The 17,705-nt window shown below is 43.1% G+C and overlaps 1 protein-coding gene across 1 annotated transcript; it reads right to left on the bottom strand.

Moving 5' to 3' along the window:
• Positions 1-14,169: 14,169 nt before the first annotated feature.
• LOC126498808 (alpha-defensin 20-like) lies at positions 14,170-15,299 on the bottom strand. The gene is made up of 2 exons (XM_050137712.1): positions 14,896-15,299; positions 14,170-14,318 (listed from the first exon to the last, which is right to left on the bottom strand). The coding sequence occupies exons 1-2, from the start codon at positions 15,065-15,067 to the stop codon at positions 14,218-14,220; spliced, it is 273 nt and encodes a 90-aa protein (XP_049993669.1). The 5' UTR covers positions 15,068-15,299; the 3' UTR covers positions 14,170-14,217.
• Between the last annotated feature and the right edge of the window lie 2,406 nt (positions 15,300-17,705).

The following is a 17,705-nucleotide window of genomic DNA, read 5'->3' as shown; positions in this document are numbered from 1 at the left end:
ATCTTCCACTGATCCTCTGTGTCTGTGTGAGTGTATGTGTGTATATCTGTGTGTATGAATGTATGCTTCTGTGTGAGTGTGTGCGTATGTGTTTCTGTGTGTACCAATGTGTATGAGTGTATGTGTCTGTGTGTGAGTGTATGTGTGTCTGTGTGTGTGTGAGTGGGTATATGTGTATGTCTGTGTGTGTGTCTGTGTATGTCTTTGTGTATGTGTGTCTGTGTGTGTGTCTGTGTGTATGTCTGTGTGTGTGTCTGTGTATGTCTTTGTGTATGTGTGTCTGTGTGTGTGTCTGTGTGTGTCTCTGTGTGTGTGTCTGTGTATGTCTTTGTGTGTGAGTGTACGTGTGTCTGTGTGAGTATGTATTTGTGTGTTTCTATGAGTGTATGTCTGTGTGGGTCTTGGTGTGTGTTTGTATGTGTGTCTATGTCTGTCTCTATGTATGTGTGTCTGTGCATGTGTGTCTCTGTGTATCTGTGTGTGTGTGTGTGTGTGTGTGTATCTATTTCCTACATCAAGATCTCACTCTGCATCCCAGACTGATCTTGAACCAGAATGTCCTACCTCAGTCTCTCCAGTGCTGGGACATCGGAGTGTACAGCCACAGCCACATCTGGTATAGTCAGTCATGCTCTTGAGTGCTTTGTTTACACCACATGATTCCTGAGACCCTACATACCTTCTACAGTTGAGTCTAGGATCCAGGGTGGTTGACCTCCTTTCAGAGAGTGCCCTCACGACACCTTTCCCGTTCTGACTTGGGTTACAGGGTTAGGCAGTGCCCTATGACTGGACCTGCTGACTTGGGCAGTTAAAACCTGACCATCCTTCCTGAGGAGTTCGGCAGCTTCAGGAGACGTGTTTAACTCCCCATGACTTGGTCTCTCTGTGACTCAGTCTACTTGAGTGTTAAGTGTCCTTTCTGAGTCAGATCATTGTGGGGATTGCATATATTATAGAGTTGCAACCGTGTTGGGCACAGCACATGTTTATGGGTTCTTTCTTTCCTTCCTGCAGGTGCCTGACTCCATGTCCACCTTGAGACAGGAGCTTCATGTGAATACTCATGGTATGCCTCTCACCTGCACATTGTGCGGTCCATACTAAGCTTCCTGTGATGTTCTCCGACCTGAGGTCCTTGTTCCTCCATTCTACTCCAGAACTCTGAGTCCCCCAGCCTTGTGCTCAGAAGATGACAACAGCATTGGAGTTGATGCAGGCGTCAGGTTCCTGAACACACCACTGGCTTTTGGGTTTGGGTGAGTGTTTTTTTATTCTCATTGTACAAATAGTTGCATTGATATGCTATATATAACTGTGCTATGTGTAGTTTTACCAACTGTATGTGGCCATGAAATTTTCTAGCATGACTAGGAATAATAAACAGAGGAGAGCTAAACTTATAAAAAAGAGATTTAGCATTAAAACTTTTGGAGTAATGCATGCCATTGTGCTCATACAATAACTAAGGAAATGAATCAGTGCTGAGGAAACCAGGTGTAGGCAGATTTTTCTCTCTCTCATGTCAGCTCCCATATTTAGTAATCTGTGTAGCACCACGAGGTGGTGTCTCACCAGGAAAGATTCTAGTGTACGTCCATCTTGGGCTGGAGCTTCATCGCATCTGCCCTGGAGAGGAGAGGCATGGCGTCTGCCTCACTTCCTCCCAGCATTCTGTTCTGTCTACTCCACCTACCTAATTTTCTGACCTATCAGACCAAGCAGTTTTCTTTATTGATTAACCAATGAAACAGATTGACGAATGACGTTCCCACATCATTTACCCACTGAGCCACACCACCAGCCCATCCACCTTTAGTCATCTCTCACTAACCCAGCATCTCCTCCATTTGGGTAGACTAGTGCCAATGAGCTTCAGGAATCCCATCTCTGGGCCTCCAATACTGGGATGTTAGGGGTACCCTGACAGCTTTTTGTATGAGTACTGAAGAGCTGAACTCAGTTCTCAGGTTTTTGAGACAAGCTCTTTACTCATGAACTCACCCACCCAGCCCCAAACTTGGCACCTCTTTTGAAATTAGAGTTGGCTGACTTCAGCCTCTTTCTCCATATATCCTGAGATTTTCTTTGTCTGTCTGTCTTAGAGTTTATGCTCCTAGGAAAACGCTGGGTAGATTGGCTGCACCTCCAGTCTCCCTAGACACGCTTCTTCTGTCCCTTCACCTCCACATTTCCAAGCAAGCAAAGACCGTGCTTCTTTGGCCAGACTCTGTGGGCACCATCACTGAGGGGAATTTTGACAGGCGAGAATAGATTCAATGGAGGGTTATTGACCTACTGAGGAGACTTCAAAGCATTTTTTCCAAGAAGACTTAGTGGTCAGTACCACTTACATGCTGGACTGTGTAATTACTTGATGTGGAGGCTGCCTGCACATCATAGAGCAGGGTAATAACCACCTTTCCTGGCCTCTAACCACCAGGTGCCGGTAGCATCCTCCATCACAAAACCCAGCCGAGGGAGGCCAAGGCTTGGTGGGTCTCATGAAAGAAAGGTACCCTGAGCTTCCAGACTTTAAGAGTTCTCAGGGAATCTCTGGGAGAGTGTACTGGGGTGGAAGAAAACAGGCATCTCCACTGTGCTTCCCAGCTGTGACTAAGAAGCATACCCAAACACCTCTCAATCTGTAATGGTATCCTAAGGACCTTGTGGGGATGACAGTCTTTGAACAAAAGATGGGGACACAGACTTGGATCACAAACTCACGTGGGAAAAGAAACTTTTTTTTCTTCAGGACAGTGCCTCCACTCAAGTGTTTCTCAGATGCATCTGCATTTGACTTGTTCATAAAAGTTTTGTCAAGCTCTCCCCTGTGGTGATATTTCATTTGTCTTTTAATAAAAGAAGCTTGCCTGAAGATCAGAGAGTAAAACAGCTGCACTGATCAGCCATACAGACCAGGCAGTGGTAGCATACACCTTTAATCCCAGTAGCCATACTAGTTTGCCATAGAAACCGGGCAGTAGTGGTACCTTTAATCCCAGCACTAGAGAGGAACATAAAAATAGGAGGAAATGGGTTTCATTCTCAGTCTCATTCTGAGGATTCTGGAGGCAGGATGGCCACTTTTGGACTGAGGTAGAGGTAAGAACCAGTGGCTGGCTGCTTTACTTTTCTGGTCTTTAAGTTGAACCCCAATATCTGTCTCTGGGTTTTTAGTAATCTTGCTTTATTCCCCTCAACAGGCAGGCAAATAAAAGCAGGCACTAACGTATCCAGTGCTTAAGATGCATGTAGTGTTTTGGTTTTAAATTATGGATAGATGTGTAATAGAAATTTTCCTATCCTGAGCATTTTTAAATGTGCGGTTAGTACTAAACTGTGTGTTAGACTACTACATCCATCCAACCTCAGATATTTTTCCTCTTATGTAGTTGAAATGCAGTACCCACTAAAAACTATTTCTCCATTCCTCTCTCTCTCTCTCTCTCTCTCTCTCTCTCTCTCTCTCTCTCTCTCTTTCTCTCTCTCCCCTTCCAATGGTCTCTATCTCTTCCACACAAAAAAAAAAAAGAAAAAAAATTAAAGAACTGTTTCCTTGTTGAGGGGCGAGAGCTATACCCTTCCCCAAATTTTTCTCTAATTCTTACATAGCGATAGAACAGTGTTTCTTCCTCTCCCCTCCCCCCATGTAGTGGTAGTTAGTCCTCTCTCCCAGGGACCATCTGGCGATGTTTGGAGGTATTTCTATATGCCATCTGGTAAGGCTGTGGCAATGGCCTGGTAGCCTGCGGTCAGGGGTGCAGTCAAGCATCCCACGAGACAAGGGCTGCTTCCCACCACAAAGAATTATCTGACCTGACAGTCACTGGAGCTGAGGTTTGGGAACCTCAGCTGAGAAGATAGGTTGTCCCTTTGGGCATGCGTGTTGTAAGGTTTCAACGGGTGTGCCAGCCACATCATCATGGCAGCCACCTGCGGGGTGACCTGACTGGATTCTAGAAAAGCATATTCTGGTGAGTCTTGGCTGGAAACAATGGGGTCTGAGGCAGTCTTATCTTATCAACGAGGATTAATAGCGCAGCCAGCTGTGCACAGCCTGCAGCCTTATTACTCACTGGGGCCTTGGCTTGAGGATTTCCGAGATAAGAAGCTTTGGTCCCTGCCCACGAGCAGCTGAAACCCACAAGCTCCTGAGAACAAAAACAGAAGCCTACCCACCACACGGTGAGATAAGAGCAGGTTGCAGGTCGTTGCACAAGGCTGCTGTCTTTCTTTTGGAGAGAATAACAGCCTCCAATTAAAAAAACAGATGGCAAAGCTTGTGTATTCAAATGTCCTTACTAACTGAGGACCTGTGCAAACTTAACAATGAGCAATGAAGGCGATATTGTGCGTGCTTTTACATAGCCAAAGGGACTAGGTGTTGAACATCATAGATTTTAATGTTTCTGTTACATTCTGTCGGTCTAAACACTTCTGTGCCTATCCATTCTGTAAGTCCCATTCAGCACTCCTTCCTGCTGCTGTATAGTTCCTCTGCCTCTGTTGAGTGAGGTTGCCAACGTGGGGGAGTGTCAGGTCCAAAGGAAGCTCCGTTTTCCCAAATTCTGACTGTTAGACAAAAGCCAGCATTCCTCAGGAACTTGTGAAGCCAGTTCCCCTCTACCTTATCACTGGCAGAAGGGACAAATGGTTATCTATGGTGCCCATTATCGTATCAAAGTACATGCTGGCCACCAGGCTCATTCAGCATCGCAAGTACAGTTACACATTTCAGAGTCCACCCTAGCATCTCGGGGCTTCTCACCTCTTTCCCTGCTCTACACTTCTCCAGCTCGTGGGCTCCCCTCCCCTCAGCTCCTTGCTCTCCTTAAAACCCTGCTGTTAGCTGGGCGGTGGTGCACGCCTTTAATCCCAGCACTCGGGAGGCAGAGGCAGGCAGATCTCTGTGGGTTCCAGGCCAGCCTGGTCTAGAAGAGCTAGTTCCAGGACAGGAACCAAAAGCTACGGAGAAACCCTGTCTTGAAAATCAAAACAAAACAACAACAACAACAACAACAAAAACCCCTGCTGTTTCTGCTCTTTTCTTTCTCTTTTGTTCCTTCTTTTTGTCTCCCTCTCTCCGCCTCCCTCTCCCTCTCTCTGCTCTCCCATATGCTCTCTCTCTCTCTTTCTCTCCCACCCCCACTCTCTCTGCTCTGCTTGTCTCCTGGCTAGTTGGCTGACCCTACTCTCTACTCTTCCAGATGCCTCTGTCTCTCACTCTCATATCTATAGTATAAACTTTTCTCTTAACTGTACCATGGAGTGGTCAAGCCACCGGTTTATACAGGGAGCACTTGAGGAATTTGGAAAGAGTTAGCCAAAAAAGATGAAGCTTCTCAACCCTTGTGTGAGCTTGGTGTGTTGCCGTGGAGGACTCCAGGCCCAGGCTGTGGGGGATACTTTATTGGACCAGTCTAGGGAATGGCTTGAGGTTTGCTGTCCCCCAGCTCCCTTTCAGAATACGCTCACCCTCTCTGAGACAGTTTTTCCTATCTCCCCAGTGGTTTTATTAATACGTATTTAAAATATATATTCATTTCTCTGTGTGAGGGACTGGGTGCCTGCGTACACACACTACAGTGTGTGAGAGTATGTACATGTGGAGGTCAGCAGACAACTCTAAAGAGTAGCCTCTCTCCTAACACCGTATGGGAGCTAGGATTGACCTCAGTTTATCAAGCCTCTACCGTCTGAGCTCTCTTGCTGTCTTTTTACCATTTTATTGGAAGATATTAAGCTATTGGGAGAGACTACAAACCAAAAAACTACATGTGTGCCCGAGTGCACCGGTGTGTATAAATCTCTCTCTCCCCTCCCTGTGTGTGTGTATGTGTGCATAGAAATGTATCAGCATGAAGAGGTTTGTGTAAAAGTTACAGAAGAAAAGCACAGGAAATCAGTCTGAAATGGAGATATTTCAAAAGAATGAATCTAAGAAAGATATTTGAACAGAGAATTTAACAATGAGGAAGGTCCTTGTATAGGAATGACCAGGGTTAATTACTGATCAGCTACCAACTGTCATAAATACAGAAATGTACACATACATGTACCGACACACATACGAACACATGTGCACATATTTGCAGTGTCTACATGGGAGTGATGTGTGGGTTCACAGGCATTCACACACACACACATACACACACAATGAGGATGGTATTTCCTCTAAACTTCAGTTTTATTCAAGCATTCAGGAATTGCTATTGCCTGCCAGTCACCTCTAGTCAATGAATGGACCATAACAATCAGCCTAGGACAGTGTCTGGGCTAGTTGTACCTCCTCAGGTGGTTGAAGAAAGAGACTATAGAAAGAAGAACTTTGCTTCCTCATGTCTCTGATTCCTCTTGGAGAGATGACAATGGCATCAGATCACTAGTGTGTTGTGGTACAGATGTGATAAGCTAAGGCCAGCTGTGTCTGGGGTAGGCTTTCCTTTGGCCAGGCCCATGTCCATGGCTCCATGGCAGTATAGAAAGCCCAGCTTCCAGAGTTAGCACAGTAAGTTACAGGTACTTTCTGGACATATCAACCATGCAACTTTAGGTGTGCGGTTAAAGCCCTGGTCACATTTTCTCATTTGCTGCTCTGAGGCCAGTGTCTTGGCTCTAGAACATAAAGACAAAAAAAAAAAAAAAAAAAAAAAAAAAAAACTCTTTCTATTGCTTTGGTCAGGTGGTTTGTTCTGTAATATTTACTAACAACTTTTAGGTACTGAGTTCTCTTTGAAGATTCGGAGATTCAGAATATTCTAGACATCCACTAGCTGTGTTGTTTAAACCCCCCCCCCACTGCCACCCCATTCTGCCTGTTCTTCTGTTTGAGAAATTGCTATGCAAGTTAACCCTGAATCCCAGATTTGTTTCACAAAGACTTGGAAACATGGCTGTCTGTGTGCCTGGTATGAAGACACTACAGAGGTTGACCGAGGTGGAAGCCATAGCAGAGGTCATCTCCTCTACTTCACTTCACAGAGGAGGCCTAGGAGGGAGGCAGGAGTTTTGAATCCATTCATTCCTTTATGTACTCCTCCATGATTGCTGAGTAAATGCGCTTTGGATAACATGGAGTTAAAAAATTAAAAAATAAAACACTGCTGTTGCAATTTTAGAAGTTCGGGTGCCAGAAAAGATGCAAAAAAGGAAAAGGAAAAAATACCCAATCATGATAGAACGGGTTATTCTAGATAATTTGATAAGTTATTACATAAGAGCGTTGAGTCAGAAACACTGTTTCCTCGTTAATGTCAGTCTCTGGGCTAAACCTGGGGAACATAACAAGCAAGTCAGAGATGCCCCTGATGCTGATGAAGTTCAGAATCACGGGAAGATTTAAACAAGTCCACGGCAGCATTGTAGAGCAAAGAGGTATGTCCTTGCCATGTTTTCCATATAGTCAGGAATAAAGCAGGGTTGTTGATGGAGAAGTCATGGTTGAGTCATTTGAGCTCTACAGAGGGTCTTCAATGACAATGGCTAAGAATCGAGAAGGGGGGGAAAGAGAGAGAGAGAGAGAGAGAGAGAGTCTCCTACCCATCCATCACATATTTTAGGCTTGGAATTGGGAGACAAGTAGCATTCATGTGACTGTGCTCAGAGACATCGCACCTTTTGCAGATGGACCACCTAAAAGACCTACAATGGGTTTGCAATCAGCTCAGCTGATGCAGGGACTGGCGGCAGCCCTCAGCTTCGTGAGGAGGCAATGGCATGCAGGGATATGTAGTCACACCGTCTTTCTTCAAACTTTGAAGAAAGTGTCCATGGAGGTGTATTGGTCCTACAGAAACCTGGCTGAGCAACATCTGGCTTTTCCCCAGCACCTGGAGAAAAACAAAAAGAGGTTGATCTGGTTCAGGATAGCCTAGGAGCATACCACACATGGGGCACCAAAGGGGACTGAGACCTCTAATGTAGGAACCACGCCAAACCATTGAAGGAGTTTGAAATATTTCCTAAGGACAATGGGATCCTGACTGGGGATCTGAGAAGGATCTGACCCGATGTTTTGTTTTAACAAATGTGCAGGAAGTAGTTTAGGAAAGGGGCAGGAAAGATAAGGGGCACAGTGCACAGCTGCTGGGTGTGTTTACAGAGTTTCTTTGGCCGCTGTTCTGTTCTCACAGAGGGTTGAGAGCTTAATATTTCAGTTTTTGACTTTATTAAAACATGAGATGCAGGCCCATGCTAGTGAGGCATCAAATAGCTGGCCAAATGCCCCCCCTCTCCTTGGAGCTCACTTTTCAGCGGCTAGAGAAGCAGAGTCTTGTCCTGTACCTGACACAAGGTGGAGAGAGAGGCACGGCAGGGCTCAGGGGTAAAGAGAGAGTCAGTTCGGCACACTCCCTGACCAGCTTGTCAAGACCTGCTGGCTGCTATTAAAATATGACCCGGAAGGTGACTTCATGCATGTGTTTTCTGTTTGTGCGGGAGGGACGTGCACATTCCTTCATTCAGTTCTGGGGGTCTTTAAAATCCTGAGCAGATTAGCTTTAACAGGGCTGTATTTCGTGGTAAACAGGCATCGGAAGCAGGTGGGGTGAATTCCGAGCCCCAGTCCTACTTTCAAGAGGAAAGCACGGACAATTTACCCACTGACTGTATGGGTCAGGCTTTTTAAAAAAAAATCGATAAAACAAAGTACTCCCAGAGCCCGCATTGTAAAATTGTCCTGGAAAATGGATCAATAATGTGCCAACTGAAACCTGGCACTCCCAAGCGTGACCTAAGTGTTAGTGAGTATTGCACCCCTCATTATTAAGTCAGAGGATGGAATGGCAGTCAGACCTATCAGAGCAAGGACGTCCCATCAGGAGCTGTGCTTGCAGGACGATCTACAAATCCAGCTAGTCTCTTCTCCTGCATCCATCATCTTTCAGCTCTACATCCCGGGACCACAATCAGATGCCTGCAGACATAATGAAGGTAAGTGGGCATCCCTAAGACACAGAGGTAGATGAGACTTAGATTTTCTCTCTAGGAAAAGGGGCAAGCATATCCTTTGTCAAAAGGAAGATAATTGGTGATCAAAGTTAGAGGGAGCTAGTTACTCAGTAACCTGCTTCCTTTTTTAATTTTAATTTTTAAGTTTCATTTTGCATTCCTTCCACAGTTTTGCCCCTTAGCCCCTCCTTCCAATCCCACCCCCCGTCTATTCCACCATCCACTTCTCCCAATGGGTAAGGGTCCCATGGGGAGTCACCAAAGTCTGGCACATTATGTTGGGGCAGGAGCAAGCCCCTCCCCCTGCATTAAGGCTGAGCATGGCATCCCACCATAGGGAATGGGCTCAAGCACCAGGGATAGATCCTGGTCCTACAGCCAGGCTTCCTCTCCTTTAGCACCAAGCATACTTACTTCACTACAGTTTCCACATTGTCTGTGCAGTTAGTTCTCATGGGTGATATGTATATAGTTACAGTGAATGCATTCTTTGGGATCAGTGCCTCCATCTCTGCCTGCTGTCTCAGGAGTGACATCAGGGCAACACAGAAGTCACCCATTGAGAGTACTGACTGCTCAGGAGGAGGGAACCTGGGTTCTACTCTGGAATAGAGCATGATCAAGAAGGAAACTCACTGTCTGCTGTTGGGAGCAGTGAGACCCCAGATCCTGAATTTCTTGTAAAACAACTTGTTTTCCCCTGATCTGAGTGCCTACAGCTGCTCTGAGCAACCAAGACCTGCAGGAGTTCCTGATGGCAGGAGAGTGGTTTCTGGTGGGTTTGGCTGGGGCGTGGCTATCTCTATATAATCTGCCCCTGAACACAATAAAGGGGGCATTCTTGGGGCTATGGTATCAGTGTTAAAAGGTCTGCTTGTGTCGGTCCGTCTCTGCGTGTGTATTCTCAACCTCCAGTCCCCTTTCCCAAAGCTCGCAAACTGGGTAATAGGGCACAGAGCACAGACACGGGACGGGGGGCGCGGTGGGCATCGGTCTGCAGCCACAGAGTTGTCAAAAAGCTTGGTAGCTTCTTTCCTGACAGGGAGATTCTGATAAATCTATAGGTAAAATCTTTTCTCTCATTTCCCTTTCTGAGGGATCAGAAAGCTGGATGACAAGGACTCTGGGTATCTAGGGCATATCAATAAATAAACTAAGAATGTTAGAGAATCACTCATCTTTATTTTCTAAATGAGATATGATAGGAAATAGCAATTAGGGGGAAATTCCAAGAGAAGCTCCAACTTCTAAAATGGAGCCTCCATGTGTTTGCACTTGGCTCGGATGGGAGGAGAGAGAAGAAACCATCCCAGGATGCCTCCTGAGTCAAAGGCGATAATAGACAGGGGAGATGTTCCTCTGTGCTGTGAGTTCTGGAGGGGTTCCTGTCCTCTTGATGGAACAACAGCATTGCCTGCAAGATGAACTTCATTGGTTGTCTCTTCTCCAGATGCTTTCAATGTCTGTCTGCAGACGGTGCTTTTCCCAGTCCCTCTATGATCCTGTGAATGGGTTGTCTTTTCTTCACTTCAAATGTTGAAGCCCTCACTACAAAAGTGATGGTATTGGAAGTGGGATCTCCAGGAGGTGATTAGGACTAGAGGAGGTCCTGATGGTGGGGTGCCATGATGAAGAAAAAGACACAAAAGCTCTGGCTCCCTCTTTTACCAAATGAGGATATAAGATGTAGATTCCAAATTCAAGTCAGGAGTCAGTCCTTTCAGGGGAATCAACCTGGAACGTTCCTTGGATCTTAGACGTCCCCCACCTTCAAAACTGTGAGAAATAAATCCTATTAAGACACTCATTATAAAAGTATGTTTCGTTATAGCCGCTCAAGGCTTACTGTTACAAACCCAAGTTGAAGGAGAAAGTGGTTCATGTGGGCTATCACAGGAGAGCCAGTTCAATGACTAGACCCTCAGGGGTCATCCTTGGAAGCAATGACACCCAGCGTTGGGATGTAGGCCACAGCTGACCTGTGAACTCTTTGCCTCTTGTCTGTGTAAGGTGTGAGTTCATTATGACTAATTGCAAAGCTGTTGAATTCACATCGTGAGTCACACACAACACAAGCTGTTTATAGGTCATAGGTGGTATGACACTGGAGTTAGTTTGTCAAACGGCATTTATAATGTAAGAATCTATTTTTGATTTTTTTTTTTTTTTTTTTTTTGGTTTTTCGAGACAGGGTTTCTCTGTGGTTTTGGAGCCTGTCCTGGAACTAGCTCTTGTAGACCAGGCTGGTCTCGAACTCACAGAGATCCGCCTGCCTCTGCCTCCCGAGTGCTGGGATTAAAGGCGTGCGCCACCACCGCCCGGCTTAAGAATCTATTTTTAAAGAACCAGTTTATAATTTTAAGGTTTCTCAAACAATTTCCAAAAACTGAATAATTTAATAGTCAGTGAAGTAAGATTTGTATATTTATTTTTAATCCAATATAAAGATAGTAAGAGAATTCTACTGAGTGATTAGTTAAGAAATAAATCTTGTCAGAAGTTTTTGAGCAGTGATGGGAACTGTTTAGTTGCAATTAAGCCAGGAAGCAGACAGTATGGTGATTCTCTGTTTAAAGTGGGTATAGGTACTTACCAAGCAATCCTAGTGATTCAGGTTTGAGTACCAAAACATACACAAAATGGAAGGTGAAAGCTGGCTCCACAAAGTAGTCCTTTGACCTCCATGTTATTCCCTCTCCAGCACTAATAATGATTCTGATGCTTAAACCCAAGTGTCTTTACAAAGACACAAACCAAACATCAATTAAATAGCAAGAAATAAATATCAATGAAATAGTAAGAAGTAAATATCAATGAAATAGTAGAAAGTAAATATCAGTGAAATAGTAAGAATTTTCTAGAGAGGAATTTGAGGTGAAAGTAAATAGAATACACTGTTAACAATTCCCCTGTAATAACCAAAGAATCTAGTAATTCCCCTGTAATAACCAAACAAATTAGGAATTTGCTGCTTTTCTGCTTTCATTCACAATATAAAGACGAGTATTATCCTGTGACCCAACAGGTCTGTTTTCTTCTGGTGAATTCGTCTTTATGAAGAAATGTTCCTTAGCCGGGGAGTGGTGGCACAAGCCTTTAATCCCAGCATTTGAGAGTCAGAGGCCGATGGATCTCTGAGTTTGAGGCCAGTCCATTCTACAGAATAAATTCCAGGATACCATGCTACACCAAAATACCCAGATTAAAAAAAAAATAGGAAAAAGAAATTTCACTGAAGGACCTAAGACATGGAGAACATTAGACACTAAAAACAGGTCCACTATACAATAGTGACGAATGTGAGGGAAATCCCATGCTGACTTGGATGGCTTTGTTATACAAGCAACTTGGACAACTCTGATGGTAGGAATTGACATCTACATGAGCTGTTGTACCTTCCAGAATGTGAGAGGTTTTCTTACTGCCTTTCCTTGTAGGTGCCTCCCAGCTCATATACGTATACACACTCACACATTCCAATTTTTATAATCTTTTCTTATTTGTAGAGAGAAATAGACTGTGTAATAAAACTTGATACTCAAATATAATATTAATTACTCATAGCTTACTTTGTCTAACTTATAGATAGCAAATTTCAAACATATCAGAAGTTTATGGCAGAAGAAAATCTCCTATACTTATTTGGTTCTCATGCTTGAACATATGGATGAGGTAAAATATGCTAAAGAAATACAAAGATATATAGATATAGGCATTTATAATATAGATATATAGACATAGACTATATAAATATATGTATATAAGTATATGTGATATTGATATAAGATATAGATATAACCTTTCCAGATTATTTATGCAGTCTGTATTCTAGACCCTGCTCTCTATTTTCCCTATCTGTCCCTATTCTGGTTTGGCCATTCACCTTCTCTTTGATTATGTCATGGTTCTCTAGCCAAGATGTTTCTGGCATAGAGATTGCTCAGGTTTTTCTCAGAGAGGTCCATTTTGGGCCCCAGAGGACTAGCAGGGGATTGGCCGTGAAGTCGGTGAGAGTTACCTGAAGCACTAGAGAGCATAAGTTAAGTGTGTGTCCAGAGAGAAGGCTGACTATGTATAGGTCTGTTAAGACCCTGCCAAGGAAAAGGTTTCAATAAGCAGTTAACTATCTGAGTCTTGACAGCAAGTTGGAGAGTTTACTCCTCTCGCTGAGAGTCACTGAAGATTAAGTAACATGGCCGTCGCACAGCCCCATGTATTTAACTACTACCCCAAATTCTCGATTAGTTGTTCAGCATGTTACAGAACTAGCTATTCTCAATGTTGGGAATGTTTGTGTTCTGTGCCCAGAACCCAGCAGTTCACTGATCACTTTATATAGGTTTGTGCTTTCCACATCCCTACCTTTGTTACAATGAGAAGGCTTTTTCTTTTATCTATAAATATTAAAGACAAGCTAACTACCAGGCATCAGAAGTCATAATTTACATATATGACCATTATTTAGTAAATGGACATGGTCTGTGTAGGAAATGGTGGATGGATGGATGGATGGATGGATGGATGGATGGATGGATGTATGGAGTTCTATTCATTTTTCACACTGATCTATGTCATAAACAAGGACAGGAACAATTGTCCATCAAAGGCTCTAATGCAGAGAATCTAATGTAAGAAAAAACTGCTCCCAAAACTGTGGGCCATTTCATGGTTTAGTACTGTGTATGCAGTAGGAGTTCAAAAGCCCTCCATGTCCAACAAGCCATTACCTCTGAGCCTACAGTTGACTGATGAGCTTGCTTGAGACCAATTTCTTTATGCCCCTCACAGACACTCAGTCCCTGCTACTCACAGGAGGGGCTGATCAAGAAATTTCCTATAAGGAGAATCAAAAGGTCTTAAATGACAAATAAGCTGCTCACTAAAAATATAAAGTATTTATTAGACATTAGGGAAGGGACAACTTCAATTTTAAAAACAACACTGACAACTATGTATGTGTATCTTCCAGGCCTTCTAATTCTAAGAGATGGAATAGGACATACTTACAATAACAATGGAAATGGATGGTTGTCCATTTGTTGAACTAAGAGTGCAATGGGAGGCAAGGAAATAGGAAATTAACTTCTCAGAGAAGCTACATAGCTTGAAAGAGTCCTGGCTAAGTAACGTAGAAAGCATCAAAGAATCAAAACCAGGTTGTTTGTCTGCAAGAAAGTTTATTTGAGAAAAAGGGAATTGAGGCTGAGTACAAGGGCAATGGCTGATCATGAGGTCTCAGAAGACATGGTGATCTTGTCTCTCGTCTCAGCTGCAGCAGAGTAGTATCTTGCCGAAGCAGATTGCATGGACCCGTTCATAAATTTTGCATACCTTTCTACAGAAACATAATGGGCCCTTTCTTGAGGCTGAGGAAACAAAGAACAACAGGCATTAAGTATGGTAGCCAGGAGTGTGCAATAGTGCACAACACTATGAAGATGCATGATACATGGTACAGAGCAGGATTGTTTGCACTGGTGACATCACACCCAGCACCGTGACCAACTCCAAACACTGGGAAAAAATACATTTAACAAGTGTTGATCGCATGCATAACTTGACACCCATTTTGCAGTCCTTCAACTTTTAATGTCTCCTAACCCAACACACTCATACACTGGCATTTAGTTCCTAAATCTATTCTTTTAAGCAAAACAGATTTTTCTTTTAATATAAGGTTATCAGTTGGATAGACAAACTCAATATGTTCTGTATTTTAAAACTATTCAACAAATAAGGTTCATATCAAAACACTTAAGAAAAAGAAAATCATTTACACTCTTTTGAATCTCACTTTTACTTCTCCAAATAAGACAGTGAAGATCCTAGAGGACCAACAGAGAACCCGACCTGAATCACGCGGCCCTGGACAGGATTCCAGTCCCATCTTCCACCCTCTCTCAGGAGACTCCAACCACTATCACACTGGGCACCAGCACTCACCTCCATCTTGAAGAGCAGAGCCTTCTGGATCCCCAAAGGAGATGGACACATACTGGTCCTCTACCCCTGGCTGCTCATCAGTTTTAGTCTCCTCAGCTGCTTCTGGGAGAGGATCAGCCTGGGCCTGGAAGGCCAGCAGGGCAAGGAGAGAGAGGAGAACAAGTGTCTTCATGGCTGAGAGTCACCTGAAGGAAGGGTGAGCAGGAACCCAATGTGTAGGGAGTGAGGAGCCCACCTGCATTTATAGGGCTGTCATGAGAAGGTGCCGAGACAGCCCTGTAGACAGAGAGGGCACGCACTGATGGGAACTGGGAGAGACTGTGGCCTTCAAGATCCTTTGATGTTCCTGAGTGCTCACATCTGCCATCATGGTGTTGGTCTGTGTTCTCAGTGACATTCCTCCCTTCCAGCTGATAATGATTAAAGGTCTTTTTTATTTTTTTCTGTTCCTCATCTGCTTGAGTATTTACCTTTCTATGGTCAGGGAAGAAAAGAAGCAAACATTTTCCAAGCTAGTAAGCAGATAGAACAGGGGAGGTAGGGAGGAGGTCGTGTTCTGAAGTTGGAACCTGCTGTTTTTAGAAAATATGAACTCTGGACCAGACCTGAACACCTATGGGTTGCAGTCAGTTCTTTGAGTGTTTATGGGGTATTATCACTTTCATAAAAGAAGACTTCTTTGTGAATCCCTTCCTTGGGACCATTATGGAGAGAGTAAGATGGTCCTGGTGAATTGAGGTCAAGAAGAGACGAGTGACAGATTTGGTCAGAGTGAAGCTAGAGCAGGATCAAGTCTACATCATGAATTTTCATGAGTGGAGGCTGGATACCCACAGAACTTCTTGTGCTAAGCTTGTTTTAAGAGCTACTATATGCAAAGATCCTACATAGTCATCACACCATGTTTATAAGTTTTGCTTAATACATTACCAGAAAGTATGCAGTCGAGAAAGTGCAGATAGAAGAACATACGGGAACAAAACAAGCCGTTACCTCTTCAGAAATAGCACATTCCTATGCTGCTTCTTTCTCACACAAGGCTGTTGAAAACAAATTGTACCTATGTGAAACTGAGTTTTAGAGGATGCTGCTCATGAAGAATTCATGTATATATACATATATGTCACCTATCATATAAATATAGCCTATGATATTTATACCATAGGGTAGGAAGTGTATGACTTTTGTCATATTCATTATACTATTATTAATGACTCATTTCATTCCTATTTATTGTCTTGTCATTTTTTGCTAATTGAATATTGATACATGTAATCAGCATCATAGATTATTCAATGCCAAATTGATTTTGATATATCTTATGCTGAATATTTTATACATTAAATGAAAAAATATCAATGCATGTATCATATAACATACTCCTTAATATATTTTCCCCTAGCTTATTTGACATATAATTGATAAAAATGATGTGTAATGTATACTATGTGATGATTTGGTACATGTATAAACTGTAAACGGATCACTATAACCAGCACAATTTACACAACTATCATCTTTTTTTTTTAGAATGACAATNTTAGAATGACAATACAATTAATTAATTTATTTATTAATTTATTTATTATGTATACAATATTCCGTCTGTGTGTATGTCTGCTGGCCAGAAGAGGGCACCAGACCTCATTACAGATGGTTGTGAGCCACCATGTGGTTGTTGGGAATTGAACTCAGGACCTCTGGAAGAGCAGGCAATGCTTTTAACCACTGAGCCATCTCTCCAGCCCCAATTATCATCTCTTAAATAATCACTTCAAATGTCTTTCTTTTATTTTTTAAGATTAAAATATAATTACATCATGTTTTCTTTCCTTTCCTCCCTCCAAATCTTCCAATAATACCCCTCATTCTCTCTATCAAATTTATGGCTTCCATTTTTGTTCATTGTTATCACATACACATATATTCATAAATACATAAATATACCCTTTTCTGTGAGTGTGTGACTTGTATGATGTTTTCAGTGATGATCATTCAGTATTGGATAAGTAATTGGTGTGTTCTCCCTGGTGAAGACTATTTCTACCACTATGTATTTTTAGTTGTCTGTAGTTTTTGTGCAGGGCTGATGACTCCTGGTCTTTCTCCCATCCACTTCAGCATATCTATTGTTATTGTCCTTTCTCGTTTCATGCTTAGGAAATCATTTTGGAGAGACTTTAAGGGTGTAACTTCTGACATTGTTTGGAGACACAATATATATAGCAAACTTCCTGATCTTCTCTCTCTCCCAGTCTACCTGCCCTTGAGCCTTAGGTGAGCCAATTGTTTTGTAGATGTATAGATGCGACAGAACTCGAAATTTTCATTGGATGTGGTTTTCTCTAACAGTCTCCATGGTTGCTAAAGTTCTTTCCTTGATGAGGAGTAAGGCTCACAAATATCTGTGGGTCTAAAGACAGATATTTAGAGTGCAGTTAGGGATCGTACTGGCTTAGTAAAACGGTGGTCATATGTTTTCCTCTAAGATCCATGGCTTCTCTAGCCCTGGATAGTTGGCTAGGTTCTAGTACCAGACGTTATTTCTGTCTTGTTGAGAAGTCCTCAAGTGTGATTAATTACAGAGCTGTTTGTTATTGCAAAGGTGCCACTTGAGCACCCTGAGGGCTGTTGTTGTGTTTCGTAGATATCATAGCTGGGTAGGAGTGTTGGATGTTTCCCTCCTCTAGAGGTTTACATGGTACCAGAAGGCACCATGAAAGCTGGTCCCAAGGAGGAGACTTTCAGGCCAGTTCTATCTAGTCAGATACCTCGGAACCATGAGTCTGAAGCATAGGGTGTCTTCAGTA

Source organism: Alexandromys fortis, unplaced genomic scaffold (genome assembly GCF_014885135.2).
Source record: "Alexandromys fortis isolate MF-2015 unplaced genomic scaffold, M_Fortis_MF-2015_v1.1 scaffold_3, whole genome shotgun sequence".
NCBI lineage: Eukaryota > Metazoa > Chordata > Mammalia > Rodentia > Cricetidae > Alexandromys > Alexandromys fortis.
The sequence above is the reverse complement of the archived record's forward strand: the minus strand, read 5'-3'. Positions and strand labels throughout refer to the sequence as shown.

Coding starts and splice junctions, on each gene's coding strand:
- LOC126498808 (XM_050137712.1), bottom strand. CDS start 15,067: ATGAAGACACTTGTTCTCCTCTCTCTCCTTGCCCTGCTGGCCTTCCAG. Junction 14,319..14,895: donor CTCTGCTCTTCAAGATGGAG/GTGAGTGCTGGT, acceptor TTGTTTCCTCAG/CCTCAAGAAAGGGCCCATTA.